We start from the raw sequence: 16971 nt of genomic DNA, 5'->3' as shown, positions 1-16971 counted from the left end.
ACATTCAGGTAATTAAGTATACCATAAACAATGTCTGTACTTTGATCACCAGGATACAGTAAGTGGAAAAGCATTCTCTATCAGTCTATAAAAATAATCTTCATTTTTTGGTGACTATTAGTGTTTCCTGTGTGGATGTACCAAACTACTAGTTCACACAGTCCTCTGTGAACTGCTATTTCGGTGTTCCCAGTCTTTTGCACCATCATTCCAAATTTTTGGCAGCATTATCCTTGGGAAAGAGCCTAGAAGTAAAATTGTTAAAGGATGAATGCATATATAATTCTGGAAGTTATTACCAACTACTCTTCATTATAAGTTTTAAGCTTCTCAGCCTTATCATTCCATTCCCATATGTGTATTTCCCCATATCCTCAACAGTATATTTTAGTTTTTCCAATAAAAGGTAAAATACAATGTATCTTAAAAACTACTATTTCTCTTCTGAACACGGTAAGGATCTTTTTGTATGTGGAAGGTCACTTACATTTTTTTCCATGAACTGTTCATACTTCCGGAATCCTCTCAATGTGTTTTGTTTTTGGTTATTGTGGTTGTTTTGGCCATGTAAATATGTACATAAAATTATCAATATTTAGCTTTATTACTTCTAGATTTTAAGTCATATAGTATATAATCCTCTCACTCTTAGGTCATAACAGAGCCCATGTCTTCCATTACTCATAAGGGCTTCAATTTCACATTTAGATCTTTTGGAATGTGTCCATATGGCTGTTTTTAGTTAGACTCGACTTATCTCAGTAACAACCCATCTCTTCCTCAGTTTTGAGATGCTGTTTACTGTATTCTAAGTTACATACCCTTCGGTCTGTTGTTTCTGTTCAGTCTCATTGGTCTGTTTATTCATGTGCCAACATCACAGCTTTAATTATAGAAAAGTGTGTTCAATAGTTTTTCTAACAACAGCTATCCTATATATTGGGTATTTCTTTAATGTTAATTAACCCCACCAAATTTTACCCTACCACTTTTACCAATTCTCTTAGCAACTACAGTAGTTTTGGATTTCTCCTCTATGCATTTGTGTTCTCTCATTTAACTGCAATGGCAAATACCTCCAATACAACATAATTATGGACAGCACAGCACCTCGCTCTTAATTCTAATACCCTCTTGAATAAAGTCCCCCTAAAAGTCTGACTTTTCTGACATACTCCCAGACAGATAGTAAGTAAAGCTATTCCACTGAATAAAAACCTAACTTTCCCGTGCATAGGAATAGATGGATTTTCATATATTTTTGCTTTATGGTTATTGTTTTTATAAGCCATCTGATCCATGGTGAAACTTACTAATTGGTACTGTAAAAAGATTTTAGTTCCAATTTATTCATAAACAAATATATTTAAGTCTAGAGAAAAATATTTGTGATTATTAGACCATGGTAATGCATATGTGTTACTTAAGCTGCAAATAGACCAACCTCTTTATTACAATTATTACCACCTTGAAACACAGATACAAATTTGCATTTTATGCAAAAATTCAGGTTTTATTTTTACTTACTCTTACACTGGTGGGAGCTGATGTCACGAACTGAAAGGCAAGCAATAACTTGTTTTCTACCTCTTAGCTGAACAAAAATACACACAATATGGCAGTTTCATCAGGCAAAACTTGTTTTTTTTTAACATGTCACACTGGAATGCAACATTACCCTTTTTGAATCAAATGACCCAGTTACTATGGAAACCATCTTTGGAGGAAGGGTTTAATAAGCATACTTTGAATTCTCCAGTAGGAAATGGAGAATTCACTGCCTTTACTTAGAATTGAAGGCTGTGTAAATAGTTATCTGTCAAATCTGTCTGTGCAGCTCACCACCATTTCCTTATTGGAAAAGAAACAACAATATTTCCACATCACAGTTCCCAAAAGGACTTTAAAGTCTCAAAATCTCAAAATTCTGTATCTCCTTTGGCTTGCTTCTCTCTAGATTCCACCCAGGCTTTATTAATGGTTCGCTTCATATCATCATCTCCATCTTCATAAATTTTCTTTAGAACATTCATTAATCCCTCACTAGGATCTGTTTCAGTGTCGTAGGAGGGCTTTCTGTTAAAAAGAAAATGGAGGAGTGTGTATATATATTTATGTAATAAAAAATGTACATATAAATTATTCAATTTAGTGACAAATTTCAGATGTATGATTACTACATATGGAAAGAGACAAATCAGGTTATAGAAAGTACAAGAGTGGAGGTTTAAGAGGAAGAAAGTATAGAAAGATACTCTCACATTCAAAACACGCAAATTTATCTTAATGAAAACAATATACACCTACCTAGAGCATCAAAGTGTGGTTATCAGAAAATAAGGAGTTATTTTGGGACCGTGGGATTTTGTGATTTTTTTTTTTTTTAGCAGGAGAAGTAAATAAGTATTTTTCTGAACAGTTTTAATTTTTTAAGAGCATGTTTCTTCATATAATGTGAAAAACAATTTCATTGAGGGAGAAACAAAAATACATCATACATGGACTGAAGCTCGTTTTTTAATTAGAAAAGCCCTCCTAAGTCTGAGACTCATGAGTTTGGGCCTGGTGGTATAAAACAACAGTCCTCAAAGTGGTCAATACCTCTAGTTCAATCAAGGTGCAAACCAGGCCCACTAAGTATACTTAATTGTTCACTCACCTCATTTATTGAGTGTAGCTTCTGTACTGGACACTGGGGATACAGTAAGATAGGGTCCTACACTCAGGTAATTCATTCTAGATTTAAAGTCAATTCCAAAGTGCTTAACCCTAAGCAACAACATCCCAAATGCATGCTGTCAGTGGGACGAGTGAGAGAAATGTGGGTGCCTGACTGACCCATTGTAGTACATTACCCCAGCAGAACATTTAGAGCAACGTTACACCTAAAATGGAAGTATTTTTGAATAAATGTTTTTCTGAATAGCCATTATTAAGTAGGATAAAAATATCCTTTTTCAGTCTATACCAGTGACAGTGAAACTCTATTCAGAAACGTCTGGAATTCAGAAACCACGTATGGGTACCTGGACCTCTCCAGAACTACTGAAACGGAATGTCTCAGAATGAGGACAGTATTGATAGAAACACCACTGGCCCAGGGTTAACCAGCCACAAGTACAAAGACCTCCTTAGAAAGCAACTTACTAGACAGATGCCCTCTTCAGGTTGGTCCTGACAGGTGAAAGCAGACGTAAGAGAATCAGGGTAGTCAGTGGATATTAAGAAGTAAATGGTCAAATCGCAGACCGTACAACTCTATTATCTATGAAAATCTATAATCTCAGCAAAGAATACATAACAATCTTAAGGAAAGCAGACTCACTCTTTCTCTTTGCATTCTTTTTCAACCTGAGTCAGGTAGTCCCACCGTGTGTTTTCCACTTTCTTTCTACATAAGATCAAAACTGTGTCTGTCTTGACCTGGAAGAAAAGTGGAAAACAGGTACAACTTAGAACAGATAAGCATGAATATTTAGAAAATAATTATGCATTCAATTAATCAAGTTACTATTATATGTAAGACTATGCTAGTAATACTTTTATGAACAGACCAGAGTCTGAAGATGCAAGGGGAAAGATAAACAAGTAACACTGGAATACCTTCAAATACTAGGTGCTATCAAGATCAAGAGGGTGTTAACGGGGCTGGGGGAGGAACCTGCCTAGGACGGCCTCTCTGAGGTGAAATCTAAGCTGTGGCCTGAAATCTGGGAAAGAGGGCCTTCTAGGCAGTTAAGACAGCAAGGAAAAGGCTTAAAGAAGGGATGATTTTGGTGCATTTGCAAAAAAGGAGGAGGAATGGCTGGATTCTGACGACTGAGGGAGAGAGTAATAAAGTATGAGGGGGTCAGAGACAGGCAGGAAAATCCCATCACATAAGGCAGTTATTGGTGAAGGAGTCTGGAAGATGAGTGAGCAAAAGGAGCAAGAATGTACACTTTTTCAGCAATGATCCACAGAACTCTTTTCCTTCAACGACGGGATTAGGGCTAAAGGGAGCAGGGGGTCACAAGCTAATCTTAAATTGTATTCTAATATCTTTAAGCTGCTACACAACGCCATGTAAACGCAGTGGAATGGCACATCTGTGTACCAGATGCATTAAACTTCACTTATTTAAATTAGGCAGAAAAAAGGGGTTATCTGAATTAGTGAAAAGTATGAATAAGTTTTCTCAAAGACGGTTTGTTTTTATAGCTAACAAGACCAGTGCGCAAGTCCTTTCATGTATTAAGCCTCACATGCAGTGCTTCTAGTAACAGCCACCCTTAACTGAAGCACTTTATACATTTTAGTGTATCATTTCAATCTTGTAAAACAAATTATTATTCCCATTGTACAAATGAGGAAACTGAGATAGAGTGATTAAGTGAGTTGCCAAAAAGGTCACAACTAAGAAGTGATAAAACTGGCATTACAACACAAGTCTGACTCTTAGCCATTTTCAGTTCATTCAATACCCTCCTGATTTTAATGCAATATTCTTATAATTAGTTTTCTAGAGCAAGAGTTGGCAAGCTTTTTCTGTGAAGAGCTAGATAATACTTTAGGCTTTGTGGGCCACATGGCCTGTGGTCTACCTAACTCTGCCATTGCAGTGCAAAAGCAGCCACAAATAACGCATACACAAACAAGCATGGCTATGTTCAAATACAACTTTACTTATGAAACAGGCAACGTGCTGTACTTTGCTGATAAATTTATTCTAGTTCATCTTAATTCTAAATTGGCCAGGTTCGATTCAAAGAGGTTTCACAATGACAAAAAAGATAAAACTTACTTTTTTTGAACTGCCTTCCACAGAGATGGGTTTCAGGAGATTGTTCACAATCATGGAGTAACTCTTCCCATTCAGATTCTTTACCAAAAGATCAAATGACCTACAACACATTAGTGAGTACATCTAGCTGGTTCTGTGAAAGGCGCTCTACAGTTCTTGTGGGGAGAAAAGCCACAGTTTTATTTTACTACATGCATTTGGCCATTCCAGATGAGAAGACTCAACATTTAAAGCAGGTGTAAAGGATAATTCTAAATTTAAGTGGCATTTTAAACTGCAAAGAACCCGTAAGGCCCTGTCCTCCCCATTCCAAGAACTCACCTCTCTGTGAAGTGCACCTGCACATTCTCAGTGGGGACCTGATGAACTCCAGTTAAGGTAATGTAGATTTTCACAAACTTATCTGACTGATCCCATCCTGGTAACAGCAACAAAAAAATGCAACATAAGTAAAGTCTGGTACCATCTCTGAAATAGAAAATGCAGATAGCTCATAATAAAACTCAGTAAAATAAAAAAAACAGTAATAGAAATATGAAAAAGATAAAAATAAAAAAATTCTGACATGGAGAAACTGAGCTTCAAAAGTCAAGTGATCTACCCAAAGTTAGGCATCTTACAAGTAGCAGAACTTGGACTCAAATCTAGGTTTACTGAACACAAAGCCCCATGTTCTTTTTATTCCTTAGAATAAGGAATACAATCATTAAATTCATTCATTAACATACTAATTGCCCACTGCGGATCGGGTGTCCCTGAGGAAGCATAACTGCCACCCAGATTTGTGTGACATGGCGATCAAGGTGTTGAGTTGCTAATTTCCCTTTTTTATGGAAATAATTTTGTTCTATTCCTAAATATTGATAATTCTCCACTAAATTGGATGGCTGAACATTAGTACTGTCTAGTTCCATAATCATTTCTCCTCCTCGAGGCCGTTCAACAAATGCAATCCCAGCCTCAATTCCTTTCCTTGACAAAGTAGAATATAAATTGAAGAGTATTAATTCATCCAAATCTGCCAGTATGACTAACCTATCAATATTTGGAAAATGCTATTTCAGTATATATTATCAAACTGTTCAGTCTCTAACCTAGATGAATTGTTAACAGAAAATATACAAATGTTACATAAAAAGCGTATTATGTGATAAAAATATATATTCATATATTTATTGTATATTATAAATATACAACTTTTCCTTACTTAGTCTACAGAATAGAGATATAGTGTTAATTTTAAAAGATGTCCTAGAGGGTTCTGTAGAACTTCATTTAGCTTTTTCCCATTCATTCAACCTATCCTCCATGTTGGTAAGTTTCTCCCCAAATCGAAATCTAGGTTCCTAGTTAATGTGCCGTAATCCTACCACCTTCAGACTAGTTTCCTACAGTCAGTGAAGTACACAGCCTGTCCCCTGCAGTATACACCGAACCCTGACACATGCTGCTGTTATGACAGTCCTCAAAACATGTGCCTTTCACGTCTCTATTCATGCCTTTGTTCATGCAATTCCCTTCCTTTTTTCATACTTGCTGAACTCATCCTTTAAACTCAAACGTCTCTTCTAATTCTCCCTGAATGTTCCTCCCCTTCAGCAGAATTATTTTTGTCAGCTGTATTCCCATAATACTTTATAAATCTCTATTCAATTATATTAAGTACTTACTATGTGCTAGATACTGTGAGCACAAAGAAAAATAAGATTATCCCTGCCCTCGTGAGAGTTCGTTCCGCAGATTCCAAGTTGCACTGCTTCCAAAGTAAAAGTCTATAATGAATTAAGGGCAAATGGTATTATGACATTGCTATGGTATTAGTGGTGTGCCTGTGTCCCAATCACATGATGATCAGGGACTGGCTCCTGGTCACTGCTGTATATCCACAAATCCAAGAACAATAAAGACACATATTGGGTGCTCACAAATGTTTCTTGAATTTAACCGGCTTCTCTTATTGGTGGTGATTTGGCAAAGTGAAATGCAAAACAGGAAGAAAAAACCAAAAAGCTGTGTTCCATATATACTCAATATGTTTCAGAATAGGTTCCCTCTTGCTACTCATCACTGTACCAGTCACTGAGGTACATAATTGAGTTAGTGGGTCACTACTGAGGAATAGGCTGCTCAGGGGCAGAAAGAGCTGAATGTGGAGGGTAATCATACCATAATTACTGATTTTCACTGTATATCCTGTTGTAATAGGAGCAACCACAGCAGCTGGCTTTTCATTGTCCAGAAGTTCTGCTTTCTTCTGTGATTTCTGCTGCATCTTGTTCTTGATTTCTGTCTCAATCTTGGATTTTTCAGCTGTCAGGGCATCACGTACTCTTTTTCTAGTGGCCTTTTCCAGCAGCACCCTCACTTCTTCTAGATCTTTCTGTAGCTGTATTAAAAAATAAGTTAGCTACGATAAATAATAGTTTGATATTGTACATATTGGTCATTTCAATTTACTGAATAAAAACTAAGAATAAAAGGTTCATTTAAATTTTTTAGGGTTGGGTGGCAACTAGGATTCTTTCCTCCAGCCTACTGAATTGTAAATAACTCAAGCTTCCTCTTTTTTAAAAGAAATCTTAAATAACAATAGGTAATCAAATCAAAATTTTCCAGTTTAGGAGATTGTTATCTGCCTTTGTTTTAAAACATTTTATTTACAAGACACTTTTGTGATTTATAAACATTTTCTGATTTATAAGATGAAGAAATCCAACAAAAAGGAATTCTTGGATTTCCTTTTAACACTAAGTCCTAGCCATCAGATAGATATTAGGAATGTTTAAAACATTAAAATGAAAGAGATGAGTGAGTAGGTGACAAATGTGGGGAAATGCTTATCAGCCTGAGACAATCCTCTACTTTCCATCAGTGACTGGTCCTCACAGATCTCCCTGCCCCAAATAATACACACAAAGTGTGAATTATTGAGACAAAAGATAAAAAAATAAAGGCATACTTCTACTTTTAAGAAGTTGTCTGATTTTGAAGCTCCAGGTTAATTTTACCATCAAATGTCTGGGACTTGGTTGTACTGCAGACAGTTTAAAAAAAAAACAAACCCTAGGCAAACAATCCAACATGCAACATGCAACTCCTAGATCACTGAGAAAGCCACCTGTTTTGTCTCATGCCAGTACCTCACCTACCCAAGTTTATTTTTTTCTAGAGACAGAGCCAACATTTTATGAAGTTCAAGAGTTAAAGACATTGTTAGAAAATTAATGGGCTTAACATTTTTCCCCCAATTATCCTGATATATTGCAAATGACTTAAGATCTTTATAAACAAGGCATTCATTTTTCTTAAAATGACTTTACATTCTGGTTTGATAATAGCAATTTGACAGGAAGACTCTGACATTATAGCTTAAGGTCATATAAAGATCAACATAAAAATCTTTTAAGCACTTGATAACTGAGTATAACAGAGTTTGAAAGTCTTTATGATTCTTAATAGTCTTAGAAAATGCAAAACAGAAAGAAAAATGCTTGTCTTTTATCCCGAGTCTTTTATCTCATTTAACTCTGATGCCCTTGTTTCCACCTATCTGTAACTGCTAACATGCCCAGTCTCCTGTCCAAACTTTATCCCTGCCTCCCCAAATTCGTATTACTACAAAGAAATATTGCAAACTCATCTTTCGAGCATAGAACCCAAGATGCTTTCAGTTCAAAGCAATCTTTTGTTTTAATGGTTCAGTTCAAAGCAATCTTTTTGGTTTTGATGGTTTAAAAACTTCATACTTATTCTAATTACGGATGATAAAAAATTAAAATGTAAAATGGATATATTTTTTCCAGAGTCAGAATTTAGTTTAAAAAAAGTAGAAAATGTATAAAGTCTAAACAAAAGGTTTTACTTCTTGAATAAGCAATCTTTTTCTAGGAGACTCAGAAAGTAACTCTGAGAATGGAGAAATTCTAAGGCCCTCTTTATAGACAGATGGACTCTACAGTACTCAAAAATAAGATATCCACTACAACAGGCTTGTTTAAGGTAATTCCTCAGTTGTGTGTTATCTGCAGACCTGAAACTAGTAAAATCTATCCCTTTAGTGCTTTTCCTGTACACATATTTAAGATGCCTTAGATACAGCAGTTTCTCACCTAATTTATCTAGGCATTCACTTGCTTTCCTAATGCAAAATCACATTCCCCTTTTATCCCTATCCGTAAACACATTCAAGCTTTCTCTATTTCCAGATTCTTTACTACAAAGCATTAAAACCAAACTGCCTCAAAATAGACAAAGGACTTGAACAGACATTTCTCCAAAGATACACAAATGGCCACCGAGCACATGAAAAGATGCTCAATATCATTAGTTATTAAGGAAATGCACATCAAATCCACAATGAGCTACTACTTCACACCCAATAGGATGTCTAATACCAACAACAACAAAAACTCCAGCAGATAACAACTGTTGATGAGGATGTGTGGAAACTGGAACCTTCATATACTGCCTGCAGGAATGTAAAACGTGTAGCCACTTTGGAAAGGAGTTTAGCACTTTCTCAGAGATAGTTAATACAGGACCCCGCAATTCCACTCCTAGATATATATACAGCCCAGATATTTGAAAACATGTCCACGTAAAAAGCTGTACCCAAGTATTCACAGCAGCACTGTTTGTAACAACCAAAAAGTGGAAATAATCCAAACGTCCGTCAATTTATGAATAAACAAAATGTGGTATATCCATACCATGGAATATTATTCACCCATAAAAAGAAATACATGCTTCACCATGGATAAACTTGAAAACATTATGCTAAGTAAAAGAAGCCAAAAAGCAAAGAGCCATATATTGTAAGATTCCATTTATATGAAATGCTCAGAATAGGCAAAACCATAGAGACAGAAGAGGAGATTGGTAGCTTGTGGGGAAAAGGGGTAACAGGAAGTGACTGCTTAATGGCTACTTAACAGGTAGGGGGTGATGAAAATGTTCTTGAATTATATAGTGGTGACAGCTGCACAACACTGTGACTATACTAAAAAGCACTGCATTGTACACTTTAAAATAGTTAAAAACAGTGAATTTTATCTCAAAAATAAAACCTTAAAGTGTCCCTAAACTTACATATCTCTTGAGAAAGCCCCTTACTTTGAACAGAATTAATACTTACGTAGGACTGTAAAGTCACTTCAAAGACTTTCCTCAGGGCACATGGTAACCCAAGGCCTGTAACAAACTTGGGGCAAGTTATCCAGAGTAATACTTAAACACACACGCTTTTTCTTCATTTAAAGCAAATTAAAAAGTCAAATGTGAGATTTCCCAGTCTTGTTCTTATTAAGCAAAAGATTTCAGGAAAACAAACCTAGTTAATGGATACCCGACTCTACTATATACTACAGTATTAAGTATTGGCGTCCTACTTAAGCCAGGAAAAGAATGCAAGTATTTTTATTCCCATTTTGTAACCGCCTAAACTAAGTCTCCAAAAAAGTTAAGCTACCTCTGTTCAGAGTTTAATAGAGCTTAAAAAATATTTACTACCAATAATTACAACTAACTTTCCAATTTATTTTTAAAAAACGCATAGTAAGTTGCTGTTTTGAACATCTATAAGTATTACTTGGTCTTTACAACCCTATGAAATGGATACTCCTGTGGCCCAGAGAAGTACCATAACTCGCCCAAAGTACGTGCAGAGAAAACACAACTAAGAATTAAAATGCTAGGACCGAAGACTTCTCACCTTCCAACTACCCTCTACCCAGGAGCAACACTCAGCTTGGGCAATCAGCTTTAATTTAACGAAGCTTCGTGTCCTCGGGCTGGTGTAACGGGAGCCGAAAGGGTCTGAGGATAACGTGAAGGTGACCAGCTCAGAGCCACCTTCGGACCCACCCGCCACCGAGACCCACGACACACCCCCGCTCACCTACACCGCCGGCCGGGGCTGAGCGCGGGGCGTCTATCGGCACCTTTCCCGGGGAGGCGGAAGCCCCGCGGCCCGCAGCGGCCGGGTCAGCACCGGGGCCGCTGCAGATGGGCGGGTGGGAGGCCGAGGGGAAGCACGGGAACCCGAGGACGCAGGTAGGCGGCCCGAGAGGCAGGTGCCGCGGGCGGCCGCAGGGCGGCTCGGCACGGGAAACAGGGCGGTGGGGCGGGCGACGGAGAGGAAAGCTCCACAAGGCCGAGTGGGGAAGACGAAGCCGGACCCCTTACCTCTTCCAAAGCTGAAGCCATGGTCGTGCTGCGTCAGGAAGGCCCGGGCTGCAGCGGCGAGAACAGGAAACGCCTCACCGAGCGCGCTCACCCCGCGCGCAGACCTCAGCCGCACGAGTCGCAGTGGCCACAACCCGCGAGCACACCAGACCAAGCGCGAGACTTCAGCCCGCCTCCCGCACGCGGAGCCTCTGGAACCTTCGCGAGTCTGCCGCCACCTTTCCCCCCACCCTCCAGCACTGCCGGCCGAGCTCAGTCCCGCCCCGCCTCGCTCTGACTCCGCCCCACCCGCCTCGCCTCCTAGCAACGCTTAACTCTCGCGAGCAAACCAGCAGTTGGAGAAGAGTGACGCCTCTTCCTCCCTGACCGCGCAATTGTACGTATTATACTTTGACCCCGTTTGCCCCGACAGCGCAGTCGCAGCTCGGAACCGCAGGCTTCTCGTACTTTAACGCAACCCCGGAAATGACGCACCGATATTCGGGGTCCAAACCGGAAGTTGACTAGCGATTCGGCTGTTTCCGTGTGCTCTAGGACCCAGGGTCACGGAGGCCGCCATCTTGTCTAAGGCTAGTCTGTAAACTGTGGGAAAAGGACAAAAACGGGAGAAGGGGAAGCCAATTTATGCTAAAAGGGGAAAGAACGACGACGTTAAGAGTGCAGAACCCTAAAGGGAACAGTTTTATTTTCAGTGGTTGTAGCGCCCTGAAGACGTCACGGTTTAGCATATGCGACATGGTGGCGTCATCACGGACCGCCAAAGGAGGTTGCGATTGTCACGTGACCGGGCCCGGTAGCGCAGAGGGGGAATGACCCTAACGGGGCCGCTTTTTCGGTCCCATTATCCCCTTGTGACTGTTGAAGGACTTTCCTGGTGCCCTGGCCTCCTTCACCTACCATTCTACGAGTTTCTAGTTGTCACGGAGGTTTGAATTCGATACGTGACCATCAAAGAAAACGTGGGCTGTTTCCCTGGGGCTACTTTCTGCGCTCTGGCTCCTGCAGCCTAGCTCAGTAAGGCCCTTGAGAAAGCCCCTTTTCAGATCATTTTAGGCCCTGGCAGTCTCAAAATGTCTGCAACAGGCTAAGAACATACACAGTAACCCCTGAGAAGTCAGCCCACACTCACTTTGTATGTCGACCAAGCTGGCGATTAGAATCAGCAAGTCAGAGAAGGAAAGAAGTATTAGAAAAATGCAGGGCGGACCATTATCTTAGTAAAGAATCCCAAGTGCAGTACAAAAACAAATTACAGCTACACACAACGTGCGTGAATCTCGAACGTGACCTTAAGGAGGAAAAGCCAGACAACAGAAGTTCTTATAGTTCGGTTCCGTTTAAATGATGTCTAAAATAGGGAGACCAATTAAAAATCAGGAGTCTTAGGTGGAGAGGGCAATGACAGAAAGGAGCCACAAGGGGGCTTTTAACGTTAAGCTCATGTTCTGTTTTCTTGAGCTGGATGCTGGTTTCAGGTGTGTTCGCTTTGTAGAAATTTAACTAAGCTGTAATTTGTGTATTTTTTTTTTAAGTATGTTATATTTAACTAAAAGTTATATTTAAGTAGACTCAGGTACATTTTTAATTATACCTAAAGTTTTTTTTAAGTGTTTAACTGGAAGCCTGGCGTTATTTACGTTATTTAATTAAATATCCCATTGCACTGCGTGAAAACTTGACCTAATGCAGTGATTTTAAATATGCTTTATTATGCACCTGGAGCAACTCTTCCCGCCAGATATCCTAAAGTCACAAATTTTAAATACCACCTGTTGTCCGGTTACTCCCAAATCTGTATCTTCAGCTCCACCACTCCTGAGCTCCAGACTCTGCCTCTGCTTGGAGGTCTAATAAGCACAGCAAATTCATCTTGTCTAAAACAAACAAAACACACGCGTGCGCACACACACAACAAAAATTCTCCCAATTTCTCATCCTTACACCCCAAATCAGTTCTCCCACCTCTCTGAATGGTCACCTCATTCTCTTAATTGCTGAGGCTAAGGAGTCATCCTTGACTCTTCAAACTCAGATCCTACCTCCCATCCTATGGCAAGTTTTGCTGGCTTTATCTTCAAAATACGTTAAGAATAAAACCATTTCTCACAACCTCCACTGCTACCACCCAAGACCAAGGAGCCATTATTTTGTCTGGACTTTCAGCCTCTTAATTGGGTTCTCTGCTTCCCACTGGGCCTTTATGGTTAGTTTTCCACACAGCAGCTTCAAAACCTCCAATAGCTTCCTATTAGGCTTAGACTAAAGTCCACAAACTTCTTACCAAAACCTAGAATGTTCTAAATGGTCTTACATCTCACCTTGATGAATCTCACGTACAGAATTCATCTCTCAGCACTCTCCCCTCTCTCTGGTTTAAACCCTGGCATTCTTGTCATTCCTTGAATCCACTGAGTTTGTTGTCACCTCCAGGTTTATTTTCTGTGTTTTCCTTCTATCTGGAATCATTTTCCTCCAGATCATCACACAGCTTCTTCTGTCTTCCCTTTCTGCCAGCATTTAAAACACCTCAGAATTCCCATTCTTAAGGATCAACAGACTCAATGCTGCTTCTCTCCAGCTGTATCCTGTAACTGTCCTTAACCTCTATCTTGTAGAAGCAAAACTGACTCCTTGCCCTGCTGTCATTAGGAGTAATTGGGCTCATCAGATCCCAAAGTCAAAAACAAAAACCAAAACCAACAAACAAAAAAACCCAAAAACCTTTGCATACTGAGATAAATCAAGACCAAAACAACATCATCAACAAAGCATACACATCAGGGTCATTGTATCTAGTGCTAGTCCCCCAAATAAACGAAACTCTGAACCTGAGCCTTTCCTGTAAAATAGAGGACTCCCTAAAACCAAACACAAATGCTTTATCTCTGACTTTTGCAATACTGATGTCTAAAAATATGGATAATAGTGTGAGAATTGCTGTTTTCCCACCATGAACAAACTAATTATAGACTCAATACGTGGAAACTGCAGTTTTTTTCCCTATAAATATTTGTAATTTTCTGTTGGTGAGCTTGTTCTTTGAAAGCCTGGACTTCCTTGCAAACTTTCCTTGCAAGTAAACTTTTAAAAGATTTTCCCTGAGTGTCCCATTGATTGTAATCAAGTTTTATTAAAGTATAATCTCAAAAAGGTGAAATCCAAATGATAAATGCTGGAGAGAGGTAGAGAAAAGGAAACCCTCCTACACTACTGGTGGGAATGCAGTTTGGTGCAGCCGCTATGGAAAACAGTATGGAGATTCCTCAAAGAACTAAAAATAGACTTACCATATGATCCAGCAATCCTACTCCTGGGCATATATCCAGAGGGAACCTTAATTCAAAAAGACACATGCACCCCAATGTTCATAGCAGCACTATTTAAAATAGCCAAGACATGGAAACAACCTAAATGTCCATCAACAGCTGACTGGATAAAGAAGTTGTGGTACGTTTATACAATGGAATACTGCTCAGCCATAAAAAAAGAATAAAATAATGCCATTTGCAGCAACACGGATGGACCTGGAGAATGTCATTTTAAGTGAAGTAAGCCAGCAGGAGAAAGAAAAATACCATATATCACTTATATGTGGAATCTAAAATAAAAGAAAAAAAAAAAAAGACAAACGAACTTATTTATAAAACAAAGACTCACAGACATAGAAAACAAACTTATGGTTACTGGGGGGAATTGGGTGGGAAGGGATAAATTGGGAGTTCAATATCTGCCGATACTAATATATATAAAATAGATAAACAAGTTTATTACTGTATAGGGAACCATATTCAATATCTTGTAACTTATGGTGAAAATATGAAAACAAATATATGTTCCTATATGACTGAAGCACTGTGCTGTACACCAGGAAGTGACACAACACTGTAAACTGACTGTACTTCAATAAAAATGTATTAAAGCACACTGGAAAAAAGGTGAAACCAAGATTCTTGTGCAAATAAAAAATGAAGATTAACAAGTATTTTATGGAACTCACTGCGTAAACCGATGAGGGAACCAGTAAGTTGTTAAAGCTATCAGAAAGTGCATTTGCTTAACTGGGTGCTTATAGGGAATTTAACAATAGTAAACTATATATAACCTTTAGAGTTCTCTATTCCACTGGAAAGAAAATAGAGATTTTGCATCCCTACTGGACAAGTATAGGTTACCAGGTAGCTTAGGAGAGCCTCTGGCGTTCCACTTGAGTTACGTGATGTCACCTGCTGTGAACTCGGCGAGACCACCAGCGGCCACCAAATCCAGGATTAGCCGAGCAGATTTTTGCAAGATTTTAGAACTGGGACACTGAGATGCTGCCAGTCACTTGACATGTAAACTTGGAAGTTGTGCACTTAGAAGCAGCGAATGCTTCTTCTCAGGGTGAGAAGCAGGAGCAGATAAGCACCACCTGGCAAGAGAAGCAGACAGAGTATGAAAAGAGTTGCTTAGGTTCCTGACGGCGTTCCAGTCCCTTGTCCCCATGCCTCTACAGGCCCAGCGGTTTGGCCTTTGCTATGAGCTAACTGTACTTTTTTCCTTATAATTCACTGCCTTATTATTGTTAAGCTTGCTTGAGAGAGTTTCTGTTACTTGCAACCAAGGAGTCTCTACAGAGGGGAATCTTTCTTTTTGCTAAATTGACTGAAGTCTAATGTCAGATAAGAAGTATTATACAAACGCTGAGTTCAGATGATTCAGAATAAAATCAACCAGAAAAGAAAAAGACACATATGGACCTCAGAACAAATGTTTATTACTGCTTAATGGGGCCAAAGGGGCAACACAAAGCATTGAAAACATCACTGGCTCACAAAAACAGTCACCTTGCCACCTTCTCGGTTGCATTTGTTTGTTTCACAAGGCTTCATTCACACAGAAAAACAAGATACTAAAGCCCAATTCAAGTTCATAACAATTATAAAAGTAAACATTTGTTGGGACAATGTACAATAAATTGCACTTTTCTGAACAAGCATTACATTTACATTTATAGAGTGTACTATACATGATACATGGAATTATGGAAACATCTAATTGGTCAGTACTTATAGAGAGAGGCTGCTCACTAGTATTTCTTCTGTAGTCAATTACCACTGTTTGGGCTAATCAACTCCTTTATCCTGGAACCTATTTTCTTTGGAGAAGCCATAGGAAAAATCATAGAATTCATAAAAGTAGGTGGCACAAAATTACTACTACCTCCTCAGCAAGGGGAAGGTAGGAGTGGGAAGAAAGGAAGTGGGACGGACTGAGAAACTTTTTTCCTTATTCGAACTAAGGATCCATACATTATGCAAAATACCAAAAATAGAAAAACTGATGCAAAGGCTATTGGGCTCTTGGATTCTGGGACCATTTCCAGGCTTTATCCTTGTGCTTTCCTGACACCAGAGTCTTGATGCATTTATGTCCTTATCATTCAGTTTCCTATATTTAATTCCATATATAACATATAGTTATTAAAAGTTACGTTTTAACAGAAAAGATTTTATGTGTTAACTTACTGCCAATGAGATGGAAAGTAACTTAAAATGTTCATTTTCTACTCAATGATTCTTGATTCTTTTTTCTTAAAAGTTTTCAGAATACCACTAATGATAAACCAGAGGTGGAGGTGGGGAGAGTGGGACATGGTGATGAATTCGCAGGCAGCAAATTCATCTGTAGATAAGCTTGACACATGGTCTTTTAGATGGAAGCTGAGAAGGGAACGCCTGACAGCTGACTGTAGTCACTAAGCTACTCGTAAATTCCCACTTTCCTCCTTGCTGTGCAAGATCATCTCCTACTGAGGCGCAGCCCACACCGAAGTATTCATTTTGGTAGCTTTTGAAAGATGAGGAAATTCCTAAGGTAAGGGCTTTGCCTGTGTTGTATGGAAGCCACGATGAGAGAGGAAGGATGTTCTGGAGCAGTTCCACTTCCGTCTGACCATCAGCATGGCAACTAGAGGGAGTTTTGTATCTGGTAGCAGGAAACACAGACCACTGAGCTGTTGTCTG

The 16971-nt window shown here is 39.0% G+C and overlaps 1 protein-coding gene across 3 annotated transcripts; it reads right to left on the bottom strand.

Annotated features, from left to right (window-relative positions):
• Nucleotides 1-1415: 1415 nt before the first annotated feature.
• CACYBP (calcyclin binding protein) lies at nucleotides 1416-11230 on the bottom strand. 3 transcript variants are annotated; one of them, XM_010954889.3, is made up of 7 exons: nucleotides 10967-11230; nucleotides 9918-9973; nucleotides 6950-7169; nucleotides 5105-5201; nucleotides 4784-4883; nucleotides 3326-3423; nucleotides 1416-2076 (listed from the first exon to the last, which is right to left on the bottom strand). In XM_010954889.3, the coding sequence occupies exons 3-7, from the start codon at nucleotides 7053-7055 to the stop codon at nucleotides 1920-1922; spliced, it is 558 nt and encodes a 185-aa protein (XP_010953191.1). In that variant the 5' UTR covers nucleotides 7056-7169; nucleotides 9918-9973; nucleotides 10967-11230; the 3' UTR covers nucleotides 1416-1919. The 3 variants fall into 3 exon arrangements, with proteins under 3 accessions (XP_010953191.1, XP_010953189.1, XP_010953190.1); XM_010954887.3 differs by having other exon boundaries at nucleotides 9918-9983; nucleotides 10967-11135; XM_010954888.3 differs by lacking the exon at nucleotides 9918-9973 and having other exon boundaries at nucleotides 10967-11135.
• Between the last annotated feature and the right edge of the window lie 5741 nt (nucleotides 11231-16971).

This window comes from Camelus bactrianus, chromosome 21 (assembly GCF_048773025.1).
Source record: "Camelus bactrianus isolate YW-2024 breed Bactrian camel chromosome 21, ASM4877302v1, whole genome shotgun sequence".
NCBI classification, from domain to species: Eukaryota; Metazoa; Chordata; class Mammalia; order Artiodactyla; family Camelidae; genus Camelus; species Camelus bactrianus.
The sequence above is the reverse complement of the archived record's forward strand: the minus strand, read 5'-3'. Positions and strand labels throughout refer to the sequence as shown.